Source organism: Protobothrops mucrosquamatus, unplaced genomic scaffold (assembly GCF_001527695.2).
Source record: "Protobothrops mucrosquamatus isolate PMUCROS unplaced genomic scaffold, P.Mucros_1.0 scaffold1165, whole genome shotgun sequence".
NCBI classification, from domain to species: Eukaryota; Metazoa; Chordata; class Lepidosauria; order Squamata; family Viperidae; genus Protobothrops; species Protobothrops mucrosquamatus.
The window spans coordinates 170,232-188,300 of record NW_015387380.1 but is presented as its reverse complement, the minus strand read 5'-3'; the positions used below and the strand labels follow the sequence as shown (position 1 = coordinate 188,300).

The 18,069-nt window shown below is 38.9% G+C and overlaps 1 protein-coding gene across 1 annotated transcript in view; it reads left to right on the top strand.

Annotated features, from left to right (window-relative positions):
• The window catches only part of LOC107291683 (cytochrome P450 2K6-like), a 29,749-nt gene that overhangs the window by 9,565 nt on the left and 2,115 nt on the right, over window positions 1-18,069 (top strand). Inside the window, exons 3-8 of the mRNA XM_015820704.1 lie at window positions 7,113-7,262; window positions 10,901-11,061; window positions 11,767-11,940; window positions 14,871-15,015; window positions 16,142-16,326; window positions 16,601-16,742. Of these exons, the coding sequence (XP_015676190.1) occupies window positions 7,113-7,262; window positions 10,901-11,061; window positions 11,767-11,940; window positions 14,871-15,015; window positions 16,142-16,326; window positions 16,601-16,742 (957 nt within the window). The remainder of the gene's footprint in view (window positions 1-7,112; window positions 7,263-10,900; window positions 11,062-11,766; window positions 11,941-14,870; window positions 15,016-16,141; window positions 16,327-16,600; window positions 16,743-18,069) is intronic.

The window sequence follows — 18,069 nt, the reverse complement described above, 5'->3', positions numbered from 1 at the left end:
GAGTACCTATATGGAAGGCATTTCCGGGTCATCACGGACCACAAGCCTCTACTGGGACTGCTGGCGGGGGACAAACAGACTCCCCAATTCCTGTCACCCAGATTGATCCGTTGGTCGATATTCCTCGTGGGGTACGACTACGAGTTGATCCACAAACCCGGGGCCAGCATCAGCCATGCAGACACTCTCAGCCGATGCCCAACACCCGGCCACATCGCCGACCCAGCACCGTTTGCCACCGTGCTCCTGGTGGATGTCGACTCCTCCAGCCCGGTCACCTCGAGAGATGTCGCAGAGCACACCAAGAAAGACAAACTGTTGGGAAGGGTTTTGAACTGGGTGTTGAGGGGGTGGCCGCAGGAGGCGGAAGAAGAGGACTCCAAGCCGTTCTTTGCCAAAAGAATGGAACTCTCTGTGTGTAAGGGTTGTGTACTATGGGGGGAAAGAGTCGTGATCCCACAAGCCCTATGGAAAAAGGTGATTAATACCTTACACGTGGGGCACCCGGGAATCGTGCGTATGAAAGCGCTGGCTCGGAGCTATTTGTGGTGGCCACAGCTGGACAAGGACATACAGGAGTGGGTAGCCACCTGTGAGCCTTGCCAGGAATCCCACTCATCCCCACCGAAAGCAACCCCATTGGAGTGGGAGATCCCACAAGCACCGTGGTCCCGTCTCCACGTTGACTTTGCCGGCCCCGTGGAGTGCCGATCTTATTTAATAACGGTGGATGCCTACTCGAAGTGGTTGGAGGTGATCCCCATGCCGTCCACCACAACGAGTGCTACCATCAAGGCCCTGGACGGACTGTTTGCGACCCACGGATTACCAGACGTCCTGGTGTCCGATAACAGGCCACAACTAACCGCGAAGGACATGGAAGAGTTCCTGGCGAACTTGGGCATCCGTCACACGCTGATCGCGCCCTACAACCCTCAGAGCAACGGACGGGCAGAACGGATAGTGAGGCTCACCAAGGAAGCGCTCACCAGAATGGGGGCCAGCGCACGGCGAGAAACGCTCGAACAGTTCCTCCTGGCGCAGCACAACACACCCTGCGCCGCCACCGGCCGGAGCCCAGCGGAGATGTTGATGGGTCGCCGACTGAGGTCACCCCTGGATCGCCTCCATCCCAGGTACCAAACAGACATGCCACCGGAATCCAGAAAGGTAACTCGGGGTTTTACGGAGGGGGATTTAGTGTATGCCCTTAATCACGCGGGGGAGCCGAAGTGGGTGAAAGCGACCATCATCTCTATCGCCGGGCCCAGATCCTACGAAGTTTGCATGGAGGACAACCGGGTTTGGCGGCGCCACCTTGATCAACTGAGGGGCCGAATCGGGGTCGCTGGGTTACGCCAAGGAAGCGTGGCCGACAACACGGGCGTGGCCAGAGACAACGGCGGGGACGAGTATTGGCCATTGGTTCCACCCGTCAGTCAACCACCTCGAGAAGCGAGACCCATTGCAGCGGCCCAAGGACAACCACGCAGAGGGAAGAGTACCGAGGCAAGAGCTGAACCGAGTCACACAGTTCCCCGCCGATCAACGCGAGGGCATCGGCCTCCCACATATCTGAAGGACTATNGTTTCATGCCCGTTGCTGGTTGGCTAACTAGCAACGGGGTCTTACCAGCCAATGGAATTGTGTGATTACAAGCCAGGGGAATCCCATAAAAGAGGGCTCCCCTGGCCCAGATGCCAGTCCGGATTTACTTTATGCCTTGCCAATAAACCGAGAGCTGACTGTCACTCGACTCGTGTCTTACTGCCTGCGCGATCCAACAAGCACATATCTGGCTCCTCCCAAGCTGGCTTGCATTGGTCCTACTAAATCTGCATTATCAGCTCTAGAACTCTTGTTTTCTGCCTTATGCTCTTCTTGCTTGCTGGAAATACCTTTCGATGATTTACATACTGCACAGTCTAAGTATGTCTTACACCCTTTTAAAGTTAATTCCTCTGCAAACTCTGGCATCCTTTGCAACACTGAAGCTGGCATAGCCAAGGTTTCTGTGCAAGAGATGAATGCATAAATCATGCTGTGTCACATTACCAAATGTTTTGGCACATTGAATCTTTTGTGCCTGCAACACATAAAGATTATCCTGTTTTATGTTCTGTGCACATACACTCCCATTTCTTTTTATGAGACATTTCCCATCTAAAAATGTGGTTTCAAACCCTTGTTTGTCAAGACTGGAGACACTTAGTAAATTATGCTCCATTTCACGTACATATAATACATCATTAAACTTTTCTCTAGACATGGAATCAGCACACTGCCTTTCCCCATGACTTTTGCCTTCTGGCCATTTGCTAAGGCCACTGCATCTCCTCCAGTTGAATCCAATCTGGAAAACAACTTAGAATTATTAACAATTGTTTGACTAGCCCCACTGTCTATTAACCATTTGTCTCTGCTATTACAATAGCTAACTTTTGTAACTGCAGCTTGTCCATTTGCTGTTCTTCATTGTAAACAGTTTTTCTTTAAATGAGTTTCAGCCCCACAGATGAAGTATTTTTTTTTCTCCTGTTCTTTCCTCTTGAGAATTCTCTGCTGAGATGTAATCCAATTTCTGCAGACAGTCAGTCTGCTGCTTTGCTCTCTCTGCTCCTTGGACCCCCACCTCAGGAATTTCTCCTCCTGGGGTCTTCTAAAATGGCGTTTCTGCTCTTCTGAAATCAAACAGGCTTTAAGTCCTTCCATACTTAATTCCTGTTCTGGTCTGCATTCAAAAACGATGGTCCATGTTTCATCAAGACCATTTAGTACCAACAGCACCTTCTGAGATTCAGGAATCTGCATTCCCCACTGTTCTAATTCAACAAATAGTTTCTGCATGTGGAGCAAATGCTCTTCTATGCTCTCTTGTTCATCTTCCACACTTAAGATGATGTAAGCCAGCGCCTTATTATGCCTCCGTTGATCTGCAGCTGCTAATTGCCCCTGGGGTGGATTAATCACAATATCCCAGAGCTCCTTAGCCATTCCATTTTTGCAACCCAAATAAGATAGTTCTTTTATCCCAATTGAAGCAGAGAGCTCTCCTTTAAATCAGCCATCCTGCAAGCCTTCAGCTGAGCAGCCTTTTTCTTTCTTAATTCAGGCAGTCCTTCAGCTTAATTACAGCTCCCTGTTGAGCCTCAATCTTTTTCTTCAGTCTGAACTGTGTGCAAGGGCTGGCTGGGACATAACCTGTTAAGAGTTTTACAGTTTTCCAGCGCAAAAATAAGCCCAAAAAATAAGCACACATTCAAAATGAGCAGGAGGCATGGTTTAGAAAAACTTTATCTATAAAATATATATAAACATGATACATACAGTCAGTGCTTTTTTTCTAAAAAAAAAAAAAAAAAAAAGGTACCAGAACTCACACACATCATACAACCCACCTTGCCTACCCTACAAGGTTCCATCCAAAAAAGGTGCCAGAACTCTGTTCTGGGCGTTCTATGAGAAAAAAAGCCCTGCATACAGTTTCATTCAGCTCTGGGGAACATCAACAACCCTGAACTTGGAGATCAGAAAAAAAAACAGAGAAGACTAAGATACGCCCAGACCTAGACTGGATCACATGCCTCACACAGCCAATACTGTGTCTTAATCAAAAACAGTTCTCATTGGCTGGTTTGTTGCTATGGCTACTCCAGTTCATAAAATTTCTTACACAGTGACATTTTCCTGAAGGTAGTGACAAGAAGCAATGGATGGAAACTAATCAAGGAGAGAACCAACCTATCAGGAGAAATTTCCTGTCAGTGAGAAAAATTAACCAGTGGAACTCTTTCCAGCACAGAAAAAAGTGACACATTAAGCACTTGTTGACCTGACAAAAACATTTTTGCTTCCACTCAAATTTTGTTTTTTTCATCATGCAGCACATAAAGTCCAACTATTATAGATTTAACTCCTTGGATTTTCACTTCCGCAGCTACTAATCTATCTTGATCATCTTTCAACAAAGGACATGGTTTCAATTGTGATTTAATATATAAAACAACTCCATTAGTCTTTTTAGAATTTGCTGATGTAAATTCTTCCCCTAAAGATTTGTTAATTCAATATTTTATATCTCTCTTTTGTGTATCAGTCTCTTGCAAGCATGTCACTTCCAAATTTCACAAATAATGAAATTTTTCCTTTTCTTTCTCTTAAGACTCTTTTAAGTCTTAAACAGAATTTTTTTCTCTGAGCTCCAAAAGGGCCATATTTCTCAACTCTCTTTCTAATTCTACATTTCTCATTTCAATTTTGGTTTCCAAAGAGTCCATTCTGTCATTAGTTTGGTTTATATATCCAATAATCCTGTCGATCTTGGAATCCAATTTTTTTTCTTTTTTTCTTTTTGCCTAAAGTTTCAAATCTAGCATCCTAGATTCAATAACTTTTACAACAAATTATGAATTCTTCAAAAACTGCTTTAATATAAAATTTTCCATATGGTATCTTTGTTCTCTCCTTGGGACTATTATAAAAGCAATAAGAAACAAGAAAACCTTTTCTTAAAATTATTTTTAAAAAAGAGACAAAGCTTTATTTGCCAATAAAAAATAAGACAAGAACTCCCTCTCTTGACCAAAAGCTAAATTACAGCTGCTCAATAATGACAACCTATGTAAATTTCAAAAAGAAATGCAAAAAGCAGCAAATTACATTTATCTTCCTTAGCCACTCTGCATATTGAAAAATAAAAGAATAACTTTCACAGAGAATAAATAAAAGAAAGGAAGCTAAACTTAGAATTTCAAAAGTAGATTCTCCAACCATCCCAAAAAAAATATTTTTCAAATTTATCAATCCACACAACTTCAATCCCCAATTAAATAGTCCCTGAACATTCACATTTCTTTTCTAATTATTACCACAATTCTATCTTCCTTACCAAAGTCATAACAAAAATAGTTTCCAAACTACTGATTTATTCCAAGAAGAAAAATTAACTCTGTGCTAAAAGAAAGCCTCTGTCAGACATAACATAAAACTAAACAAAAAAGAGAAATGCTTAGAAATTAGAGTGTTGGCCCTAGAGTCCTTTATGGGGTTATGCCCCAGCAGGAGGACAAGATGGTTACTCTACCTCTCAGCTGTTCACTCCACAAGGGATCACAAACACAGCTTCAGTGATCTTTCCAAAAGCTCCAGCTGTCCAGGGATGTATGGGGTGATTCCTGGAATCTGCCCTCAATCTCCAGGGAACTTTTCAGGATTTAGGTAGCTTGCCCTACCTGAAAACCAAATGGGGAATTAATTCCATTCAGCTCCACAATTAAGGTTTTTTTCACCAGCATAAATCTTCACCACTTTTAGCTAACCTTCAGATCTTGTTAATCAAGTGCTCATGTCCACTGCTTTAACAGTTCTCTTGGAGAGAGATCAATAAATGTTTGATGTAACGATTCCATAGAAACAAGCTGCTCTCCATTGTTCAGCCATTTTAATTTGTGAAATTTAGTCAGGGAACAAAGAACAAAAAGTATGTTTTCCTCTATATCTCAATCCAAGGTCATAGAAAAATTCAATAGAAATAAACTCCAAGTATTTTACAAATTCAAAAAATACCAGAATCCAGTGGTGAGAATCTGATAGCTCTTCACCACTGGGCTTTCCATACAGAAGGGACAGAGATTATCCAGAACAACATACTGTATGTCAAAAAGAAAAAAGGGGGAAAGCATTTAAAGTCCAGCAAGGGGTTGAAATAAATCAGCATTCAACTGCTAATCAATTCTTAAAGCAAAAACATAAAATCAAAAAGAGAAAGTTAATACTCAGGCATGCTTAGAAAATGAAACTACTTGACAGGAAATTGTATACACCAAGTGACTTTTCGATCACTTCCAGAGAGAATTGGAATCTTCAAGACCCCCCTTCCCTACTGGGTCCATGATCCTCCAAAAGTTGTCTTGGGTCATTCCTAAGTGCTCCTATTTGAAACCAGGAAACAACACTGCCAAAGAACCAGCTTTAGCAGTGAAATTAGCAGATAGTCAATAAAGAGAAAAAAGAAACTCTTACCATGCAGCAGCTATCTTGAGAGGAGGTGAATGGCTGAACAATGTCTGAAATCTAAGAAAGGAAGGTGTGGAAATATGCAGCTTCTAGATGGATTTCTCTTTTAAAAGCTTGAGCAAACTATAATGATTGTCCAAAAAATGTTAGCATCTGAAGCTTTATTTTTGGATAAAGATATACAAAAGGACTTTCGTCCAGTTCCAGATCAAAGTGATAATCTCAAAGCTGGAGAAAAGGCAAAGTGGTTTTCATCTGTTGTTCTGAAATTTAAGTCTGTATATTTCTTTAACATCGTGGCTTTGACTGGAAGGGAGAGAGATAAATTCCTCTGTGAAGATGGAGGGAGACTGAATGGCTTTATTACAGTTAACTGGCAACTGCTTCTGCTTGCACTTTGATCAGAAGATAGATCTACTCTGGAGACTGAGTCTGCTATATTTAATCAAACAACAATTGACAAGAGATGGTATTAAAAAACAAACATGGATATTTGACCCAGGACAATCTATTTATAACTTTTGGGATGATTTGGGATAGATTAGATGCTGTGGTAAATTTTCCACAAGTTGATTACAATAACAACTTGTTAACAGAGAGTTTTGAAATTGTAATTTTGTTCTGTTTCACTATAATTGTTCTTCCTATTAACTGCTTTGTCATTAATATAACATATGGAAGACAGGCCAATAAGTTGCAAATAGATTTAGTAGCTTAAAAATTTTGGGAGGGCCTGTTTTGCAAGAGGTGGGAACTAATGTTGAAGTAATATATTAATCAATATCCAACTAGAGGGGTATGTGTATAATGTGATTTTTCTTTGATGCATCTTTTTTTAAAGCTTTGATTGGTTTGTATTTTATTGGGGTTTTTTTGTCTTCTTAGATTTTGTTTTGTTTTGTATTTTAACTTTGTTTTGAATAAAATAAAAATATATATTAAAAAAAGAAATAAGCTGCTTTTCACATCTTTTATTTTTGTTAATCTAACAATTGTGGAAATATCTTCAAAGAAATAATATGTGTTATAATGGTGATGCTTTGCTATTACAAATGGATTTTAAATTTGACCTCTTGTCTTTACCTTTTCATTTCAGGACTTGTTTTTTCACATGGTGAGAACTGGAAAGTGATGCGACGGTTCACATTATCCACATTACGGGACTATGGAATGGGTAGGAGGACCATTGAAGACAAAATCATTGAAGAGTGTAGTGTCTTGACAAAAACAATTAAGACTTATGCAGGTGGGTTTTCATTTCTTCCTAATGCTTTACTGAATAACTTTCAGGACAAACATAGAGTGTGAAATAATAATACCTTGAGAGACAGGGCAACTAGAAATGTGGGTAGGGAAAGAGGCTCAAAAAAGGTCTTTCTTAGCTTTTTGGGCTGCAAAAGTGATGGATGGAGAGAAGCACTTTCAGACTTGCAAAATTCTGTTAATGTAACTTACAATAAAATAGAATTAACTCATCTGGTCATGTTTCCTGTCTGGTCTACCTAGTAACCTGACAGGATATCAAAATCTTTTCTGGTAATGTCCATAGTAGAAATAGTTTCTTATTCCAAATTCTTGAATAGCTAGTTTTATACAATCTAACAATATCTTATAAATGAAAGTTCTAGGCTTAATAATTTATATACCGTAATTAAGGGAGGAATACTAGCGTAAAATGCTACATATAAAGATAGAAGCATGTTGTGAACTGGAATTGTTGCTCCTTCCTGCTTTGAATCAAGGATAATAATGTTTCAGTTTCTGAAAGAACATAAACATCTAGGTATATATTTCATACCCTATTGAATTCTCCAACAAAAGTACTGTGTTTTAATTGTAAATATTGAATTCTCCTGTATGATAACTGCAGCTCAGTTATAAGGATCAAATTGGAATTGGTGCATTTATTTATTTATTTATTTATTTATTTATTTATTTATTTATTTATTTATTTATTTATTTATTTATTTATTTATTTATTTATTTACCAACCAAATAGATATATTTGACTGCTCAATGCACACACAGTGACTCTTGGTGATGTACAACATCCCTCACCATTCATCATCATACCTAACTGGTAGCTAATACAAAGGGAAAAAGCATTCCATATTTTCCAAATTATTAATCCTTGAAGCCCCCTCCCCCAGGATTATAAAATGTGTTGGATGGGCCTGGTACACAATATGAGAGCTGCAATAATTGGCATGAGCATGGGATAGCAGCAAAGAGATAACCATTGGCATGTATGTTTAAACTTTTGCAACCCAGAATAGCAGTATATTTACATTCAACAATCTGACAATTTTTAGATGCAATAAAATATTATCTCTGAGTACTGAATGTTTAAATGGTAAATCTGTTGTTAAAACAAGGGTTATCTGAAACAAAAATGTAATTATTATCAGAACATTCATTTTTATCATACAAATTCCCTCAAACAGTTCAGTTTTCAATTTTTCCATTTTCCCATTTTAAAATAAGTCATATTTGTCTTACTAATACCTGAATATTACTTAAAACCAGTTTTCTCCCTCATTTGATTTGATCTTCTGATTTTCTTTGGGTTTTTTGTCAGCATTTTACTATTCTGGCTATTAATCTTGAGACCTACTAATAAACCAAAGTCCTTTAATTTTCCCAATCTCAAATCTCTCTAGTGAGATTTCTAGAATTAATACCAAGCCATCCACATTCCTTTTTAATCTTTATTCCGATAATTTTCTGTTCTTGTCTTATGTCTCTGTTCAAATGCTCTTTTATCTTCATTTGGGCTATACATTATCAATATCAAAGTCTTACCTACCTGTGGATTAATTTCCACCCCAACATTAGCCACCCAGGAATGACATGAATGAACACGTGGCTGAGTTAAAAGTCATAAAGACCCTGACCACTTTGAATTTGAGGAATTCAGGTTCAAACTGTTACCAAAGACTACTCCCTAGGCATCTTCACAAGTTGATGTAAGAGCAAATTGAGCTATTTTATCTGCAAATTCCTCTGCTCAGCCCTGAAGGGGGACATCAGGCTTTCCCCCATCCAATCAATCCTGTTATCCATGATTAAACTAAATTTGAGGGAGGCTTTATCACAAACTGACTAGACATTTAATAGCAGTAGCCAAAAACAGGGCATCTGTAAGTCTGCTGCTCAGGAAATAGGGCTGAGTTTAGGGAGCTCCAATAAAAGTGGAGTTATGATGGCATAAGATGATTGGATAGAATTTTCCAAGAGCATCCTATCTCCTTCCTCCCATCTTACCTCCTCATATCTGTAACCACTGAGATATACTAACCATCCCTAATCCCCCCAAGTCCCAACATCCCCCAACCCAGACTTCCTAGTTCTCCAAACAAGGGATCCCTGCCCAGAGTCACTTTGAAATGAAATGGGTGGCAAATAAATTTAATAAAAAATAAAACCCCCACATCTTTCAACCAAATACATACAACTGAGGGAACAGGAGTAATCTAGGTCCCTGGTCACTTAAACACCCATCAGTGACACAAACACTACCGTTTATCTGTCAGCCACCCATGCACCAGCCACTCCACCAGGATATTACATCTATATTACACAAAGTTCCCATTATTGCCTCCTGGTTTTTACCCAGAAGGAATCAGTGCCTTACACAGGAAGAGTCATCCTTTGCCCACAACACAACCCTATCAACAGTAACTAGGCCAACCAGATGATAAAATTTAGACAAAATCTGGCAGAAGCACAGCATGGTCATCACACCATCCTTTCTGCACACCCAGTGATGAAGAAGACAAGATGGTTCCTACAAAATGATCACAGCAACCTTCAAGAACAAGCCCTCCAGGGCTACTTATCTTCCTCAGTTCATTCACCCAAGATCATCCTGCTCTGATTCCTCAAAAAGAGAAGCAAAAGCCCTCCATTCAAGAAGGGAGGGAATTGATGGCAGAGGGAACTCTGCCACCAGTCCTCAGCATAATCTGCGTAGGTGTCATGCTACTACCAGCAGGAAGCCAAATGTTGCTATCTTGTGACTGTGTACCACAGCTGCCTAACAAATAACCTCCCCCACCACCCCAGGAGAAACCCGCCCCCCTAGCCTTTGACCAACAACAACAAGCAAAACACTCCTACTGTTACTGCTGCTGTCACCCAAAAAACTCAGGACTATCACCAAGAACCAGGTCTCTACTACCACCCATCCAACTGCCAGCTGCATTGCTACCACAAAATAGAAAAGCAGCAGTAAGCATAATCCAGCAAGCTTCCTCCAGAGTGATCCTGGTGCAGCTCCCACCAGTGATGGCAATCAGCAGAAGCAAATACAGAACCAATACAGCTCTCTCTAGTCATGGCCAACAGCCTGAAAGGGAATCTGAGTCCTGAAGTCCAGCACATTGGGCCAAGGTCTCACTCAGGGTAAACTGGCACATCACCAGAGTATACCAAACATAACCAGGTAGGCTAAAGAGACTCCACCAAGACATCATGCCTCTTGTGCCAACCTCCAACATATTAAAAATCCCAAACATTGCAACCCAGCATTTCTCATCCAATATCCTACAATAATCCAAACTGAAATATTTCTGAAACCTGGCAGTCATTTGCTATTTAAAACTGCAATCATTTAATGAGGATATATCCAGAGTTTACCCTGAAGGACTTCCTCATTTGCAAAGAAATCCTTACTGATATATGAACAATAAAAATTCAGTTGTGCCTCTGTGACAATCAGTTTCCATTCAAGTAGTTGTTCATGTTCTTTAATCTAAATACCTCCTATTTTATCAGCACTGACTGTAGTTTCTATGATATGCTCCCTTTATGTAAGCTGATTTTGACTCTAAATTCATTGGCATTCATTCACAATTCTGTTTTGATCTATTGTTTGTTACCCAGGGAAACCATTTGAGGTCACAACAATTATGACTGCTGCTGTTTCCAATATCATTGTTTCTATTCTATTTGGGAAGCGCTATGACTATGAAGATGCTACATTTCTACGACTTATGAATATAATCAGTGAAAATATACGGCTTTCAGGGAGCCCAAATATATCGGTAATCTAATATTTCATTTGAAGAAAAATACATGAAGTATACTGTAAGTAAATGTGTGTCATTTGTGCTTTGTTGCTAAGCAAAGCATATTGCTTGTCATAGCAAGATTGTGTTCAAATGATAAAATGAACATGATATCATGATTCAAATTTTATATAGTTGCATTGAAATATCTGATGTAAGTATACAAATCACTTTTTTTGCTGTGACATCACTTACTGTCCCTTGTTTCTATAAGCAAAAGTCCATGTTACTTGTGAATGCACTCATATTGTAGGGTTGACAGCCTTCTATTGGAAATGCCACTTCAATCTCTTCCCTGTCTCACACACAAACACATTTTACTTCACAACTCTAGAAGTACTAAATAGTTTCCTTGACTTGAACTTGCATCAATTTCTTAGATTAATCATTCTCATTGCTTCTTTGGGAATCAACAGGATGTGAGCATGAGGAACTCATTCACAAGTATTTTGGAAAATGAGCACTTCTTCTCCCAATAACTGTATGGAGATTTAGTCCATTGGATTTGGGCCTTAGTAAATTTGAAATATTGACTATGTATAGCTTCCTTAATCATGTGCTTTTGCTTATTACTGTAGTTTATTTTGGTACATTATTTTCATTAAAATGCTTTCAGATGTCTGACAATTATATTCAGAGTATTCAATGTATTTAATATGTTTTTCTTCATAATTCTTTCAGCTATATAACATGTTTCCCACACTGGGCTTCCTTTTGGGTTTTCATAAAAGAGTAATGAATAACAGAAAGGAGTTCCATGATTTCATACAGTCTACCTTCATAGAATATCTCAAAAAACTTGATGAAAATGACCAGAGGAGTTTTATTGATTCATTTCTTATTCGACAAAGAGAGGTAATGGATTATTTTATATATGCCTTGAAGTACAAGCTATTTTTAACTTTTTTTTTTAATATGACTACTTGTAAATTACATGTGGTTGGTGAAAATTTTTGCTTTAGAAATGTGTGTGTGTCAATGGGAGGGGGAACCAAATTTCTTGCCCTTTCTAATCATTCCTTCTTGATTATTTGTTTCAGAGCCTACAGTCATTTCAATTACAGTCAGTTTACTATGTAGTTGTTGTTGTTTGCATTAAAAAGATCATCAATATATAGCCTATTCTGATCAAGCCTTCAGTGGACCAATCGATTTATTTTTTTATATAACAATTTTATTGTGTATAATCAGGTATCAGGGAGACAGCAGAGAGTGTGGGCTGGAGCTGGCCTGGACTGTATATTAAAATCTTCAGGCTGGGGGAGAGATGGTGGAGGACTGCAAATTGGCTGTTGCAGGGGAAGCAGGGAGGCTAATGGTTGGTGTCCCTTCTTTTCTGGCTATAGTCTAACTGAGAACATTAAGATGTGATTTCAAAGCATTAGACCTAAAGGTCCTGCTTTTTAATATCAGATTGGTTGTAGGAAAACATCAGTTATCTGGGACTTAACCACTGGCCTGGCATTTATTATGGAGGCCTGGCAGAGACAAGTGGAGGATTTTTAATGAAATTAATGAAATCTTTAGGAATTTTATCTCACTGACTGGACATTCATCTGAAAGAATGGTGTGTTCAATTCTGGCACCTTATTTTCAAAAGGCTAATGATAAGCTAGAGAAAGAGTTCAAAGGAGGACAGCAAAGACGATTCAGGAANCCTGGCATTTATTATGGAGGCCTGGCAGAGACAAGTGGAGGATTTTTAATGAAATTAATGAAATCTTTAGGAATTTTATCTCACTGACTGGACATTCATCTGAAAGAATGGTGTGTTCAATTCTGGCACCTTATTTTCAAAAGGCTAATGATAAGCTAGAGAAAGAGTTCAAAGGAGGACAGCAAAGACGATTCAGGAATGTGAGGACATACCCTATGAGAATAGGGTGAAGGAACTTGGGATGTTCAATTTGGAGAGAGAAAGATTTAACAGAGATATGATAGCTGCATTCAGGCATATTAGAAGTTACACAGAAGGTAGATGAGAGATATTTTTCAAAGCTAGGACTAGAAACCTCAGGTATAAGTTGAAGCTATCTAAATATTGGAAAAGATGGTGGGATATGCACAATAGTGGAATGATCTATGCAGCTTGTGAGTTCTCTGTCTTTGGAGGTTTTCTTAGAGACTGAAGTGACCTTTCATAGATGGTTTAATTGATATTCCTGCATGCTACAAAAATTGGAAAAGATGGTTACTATGATCCCTTCTTATTCTACGATACTTTGATTCTATAATGATAATGTCCTGATTTTGAATGCTTGCTACTACCATGTATACTAAAGGCTTACCTCCTGATCAGTTCTCGGCAAGTGGAGTTAGAGCGTATAGTGTAAGGTATGAATCCGTAATTACCAAGAGATGTTATCATTGCCTCAAGTAGAACAGGATAAATGGAAGGAGGCTATGGACAGAGAAATGGAGTCTATGAATGTGCATCAGGTGTTTACCCTTATGAAATTACCAGAAGGAACAAAGGCTGTGGGGTGTAAATGGGTATATAAAAAGAAGGTTTTACACAATAATGAACTGCAGTATAAAGCACGGTTAGTTGCGCAAGGATTTACACAGAGAAGGAATGTTCTTTAAATGCAGGCAAGCATCAAGAATATATAAAAGCATTTGGGTTAACAGCTGTTTAGCTTTAAATGGGAGGAGTGTCAAGGTAATGATTTAAAAGCTAACTAACTGATATAATGTAAGATGTAATGATGGGAATGACTCAGCAGGGTATGTGTCTCTTTAAGAGCTTTGTATAAAAGAAAGGCTCTGCTGCTGTGTTCTCTCTCTTCCTTTTCCTGCTGTAACTGCTATGTGTTGGAGACTGCTGTATTAACACATGAATGTATATTGTTCCTGGTGTATGATATTGTAGATAGTGTAAGATAAACCACCATTTAATATAGACCACTGTTTACTGTGTTTACTCCTGGGTTATCTCAGCACAATAAAACTGTACAATTAAAACCAATGTGTGCTTAAAACAAATGAACAGCTGAAGGGAAAATGTGGTAAAGGACCCAAACTTCCAATCGCTCACTACCAAGGATTGCAATCTTCAAGATCTCTCTACTTTAAAGATTCACGATCATCCAAAAATCTTCTTAAGTCCTTCCTAGTTGCTCATATTCATTTCTAAGGAGCAAAGCCACCAAATAGCCAGCTTTGGTGGGAAAATCAGCTGTTCAGTGACAGGACAGAAAAAATTGCCTGCCCCTCAGCACGCAATCTTGGGGGAAGTCCTTCATGGGAAAAGTTCCTCAGCAGCCCATTCTCCTGACAGTGTTTTCCACTCTAGTGATAATTCTATGGTCTAATTTTTTGGGAATGATGCCCTTCGTTTCTTCCTTCTGTTCTTCCTTTTGCCAATTATACATTTTAGACTGATGACACAGACTGTCTTATCAGACTCTATAAGCTTTTCTTTTAGAGAAAAAGGTTAAATAAAAACAAAGAAAGGAAGGAAGTTAATATATAGCAGGTTCAATACACTATGTCAATATTTTTCTCTGTATAGTCGCCAATATTCCTGACTTATAGATGACTTTTCTAGACATTCACTCTTTTATTTCCTTTCCTGTAAAGAAGTACAACATCTCTCACTGTTTTTGGATGACAGCTTCAATAGTCCTTTATCATTTTGTAAAAGGTAAATGATGCCCCCTAATCTGGACTCCACTAAAGTACATAGTCCACTGAAGAAGTGTCCTATTAGTCTTCTGGAATTTAGGTTGTATAAATATATTGTGTTTCCTTGATAGTACTTCTCTTTTTTAAATACACCTCAGGAGAGTAAGAAGATGACTAATGGATATTTCCATAATGAAAATCTTAAAGCTACTTCGGGCAACTTATTTGCTGCTGGTACAGAAACAACTGCTAGCACTCTGCGCTGGGCCATACTCCTGATGATGAAGTACCCAGAAATCCAGAGTAAGCATGTTTCATTTTATTGGCTTTGAATCAAAAATAGAATAGTAATTAAAAGATTACTAGATGAACAAGGGAAAATAGGAAGTAAGAATAAATTGTCCTCTCTGTTGATATTAAGGAATTCCTCAATGTGAGAATATGAAGAGGTATAAGATATTTCTGCATTGAGAGTTCACACATGTATGCTTCATTTTATATTCTCATTACCCCATTCTACTATTTCTTAGAAGAAGAGTACATCACATCTTAATATCAGCCAAAACTGAAGGGACTGTTCTGTGAAGAATAATATATTCCAACCATGATATGATCTTGACTCATCTCTATGTGCTCCACCCAACATTTAATTCTTTCTGTTGTTTGAAAATGTAAACTAATAGTCAATTAGTAGTCCATCTCATATTCATAAACAAGGAAAAAGATGGCAAAATGCTAACAAAAAAATCAAAGCTTTATGTTATTAGGTATGCACTACAAATGTATTTAGCTATTTAAATATTTAACTTTTAAAAAGTTAAAACTTTTAAATATTATCCTTATTATTTTTAAAAATTGTCACTAACATTTTCTGTATCTATTTTCTTCGGAGATAAATATTGTGTTTCTCTAATGTACAGATAGTCATCAACTTACAACAACAACTGGAACCAGAACTTCCATTGCTAAGCGAGGCAGTTGTTAACTGAATCATACCCAATTTTAAAATATTTTTTGCAGCAGTTAAGTGAATCACCACAATTGTTAGTTGAATCATGTGGTCCTTGAACAAGTCAGGCTTCCCACATTGACCCTGCTTGTCAGAAGCCAGCTGGAAAGCTCACAAATTATTATCACTTGACCACAGGGAGCTGCAACTATCATAAATACATGCTGGTTGCCAAGTGCCTAGATTTTGATCTCATAACCCCAGGGGTGCTATGATGGTCGAGAGTGTGAGGATTGGTCATGCATAATTTTTTCAATGCCATCGTAACTTCAAACAGTTGCTAAATAAATGCTTTAAGTCGAACACCGTGCAACCAATTCTTTATGTTTTATCCTTCACAATTTGAAATTTTTGCATAAACTCTCATTTAAAACAAAATTTAAGCAATGAGTCATCTTGATACATAATCTATCATCCCAGGTAAGGTCCAAGAAGAAATTGCAAAAGAGATTGGGGTTCGTCAGCCAGGGACAGAAGACCGAGCCAAAATGCCTTACACCAATGCAGTAATTCATGAAATTCAAAGATTTGCAGATATTGTTCCAACCAACTTGCCACATGCAACCACCATGGACATAACTTTCAAAGGCTTCTTCATCCCCAAGGTGATCAGTCTAAAATCACTGCATTATTCAGATTCCAATGTTTTTAGTACAGTATAAACCATTTTACATAGGAGTTATTAAGCACCGATAATCTGTTTCCCTATTTTTCCTTAAAGTGTTTTTGAAACTTTGTGTTTCTCCTTGTCTAGTATTTACCTTTCATTATTTAAAAAATCATACATTTCCAATGCTGTTTTAAAATTTTAATTATTTTTATAGTAATATATTAAATAGACACACTTTTAAATATAGATTTTTCCCTTTTGATGTTTAGGGTATGCAAATTGTTCCATTGCTATCATCAGTGCTCCATGATGAGTCTCAGTGGGAGAAACCCTATGAATTCTATCCTGAGCATTTTCTTGATTCTGAAGGAAAATTTGTGAAAAGAGATGCATTCATGCCTTTCTCTGCAGGTAATATTCTCTATACATGTGTGCATGTGTCCACGCATAATACGAATGCTTTATATTTTGGAAAGAAAAGTTCACAAGACACAGAGGAACATTGGAAAAAGTAGTAATAAAGCCATGATGTATTAAACTTCCAATTTAACAGAGTTTAGACATAAGATTGCCTGATGCTGCCATGAACTTACACTGCACTACTATGGCAACCATTTTCTAAAAACAGTTAGGCTTTTGAACATAAAACAACAGCAACAAAAACTATCACAGAGATAGTTTATGGAAATATTTATGAATTTCTGAGATTAATACCAAGGTCCTTCAATGTCCCTTCTAGTTCTATGATTCTCTGAAGGAATCTCTGAAGGATGTTATGGCAATCATATCTAACTCACAAAGGCATTGTCCTTATTAAGGACATGAAGGCATTATTGGAAATTGTCTAACTCAGGGGTCCCCAACCTGTGGGCCATGGCCCAGTACCGGTCCGTGGTCTGTTGGCCACCGGGCCATAGCAATGGATGGTGAGTGTAGACATGTGTGCATGCACTCCCCCCACTCATGCTAGTGCCGCCATGAGGGGGCTAGCCGCTGCATGAGCACTAGCGACCCCATTTGCCTGGCCGATCTACAACAGTGAGTGGTCCTGTGGGCAGGTGGGGCGGGGGATGGGGGGGCAGAGCGGGGGCGGGGCATGGAGCAGAGCAGGGGCGGGGCCAGTTTTTGGGCACTCAGTCTTTAAAAGGTTTGCCATCACTGCTCTAGATATTCGCAGATTCATTGCTTGATTATGTTTTCCAGAATGTTGATATACTGGTAGCTCTGTAGTGTCCAGGATCTTTTTTTTTCTTTTTTGAAGATGGGAACTACATCAGTTCTTTTCCAGTCCTCTGGTAGTTCTCCGGTGCTCGAGGATCTTTGAAAGATATAATTCAATGGTTCTGAGATCACATCTGCCAGTTTCTTCAGAATAAAAACTTTATTTATTTGGGGTGTAATCCATCTGGTCCTGGTGATTTGACCTTGTCTAGAGTGAACAGGTGCTCTCTTACCATTTTTTTTTTGCCTATTTTAACTTGTACTCCTATTCTGTTTTTTATGGTACTGTTTTTGATAGGTTGGACTGTTGTGTCCTGAGCCTGCTGAAGCATTCAGCAGGCTCAGAAATGTTGCAAATGGTCCTGAGCAGACCAAAAGCTGTCCAAAACCAGACTGGCTGTCGCCAGCCTTGTGCACATGCACAAGGCGCAAAAACACCCAGATTCCTATTGGCTGACGCTGTCTGGGTTCAGGACAGTATAAAAGGCCTGCGTGCCTTTTCGGTTGTTGCTGGTTG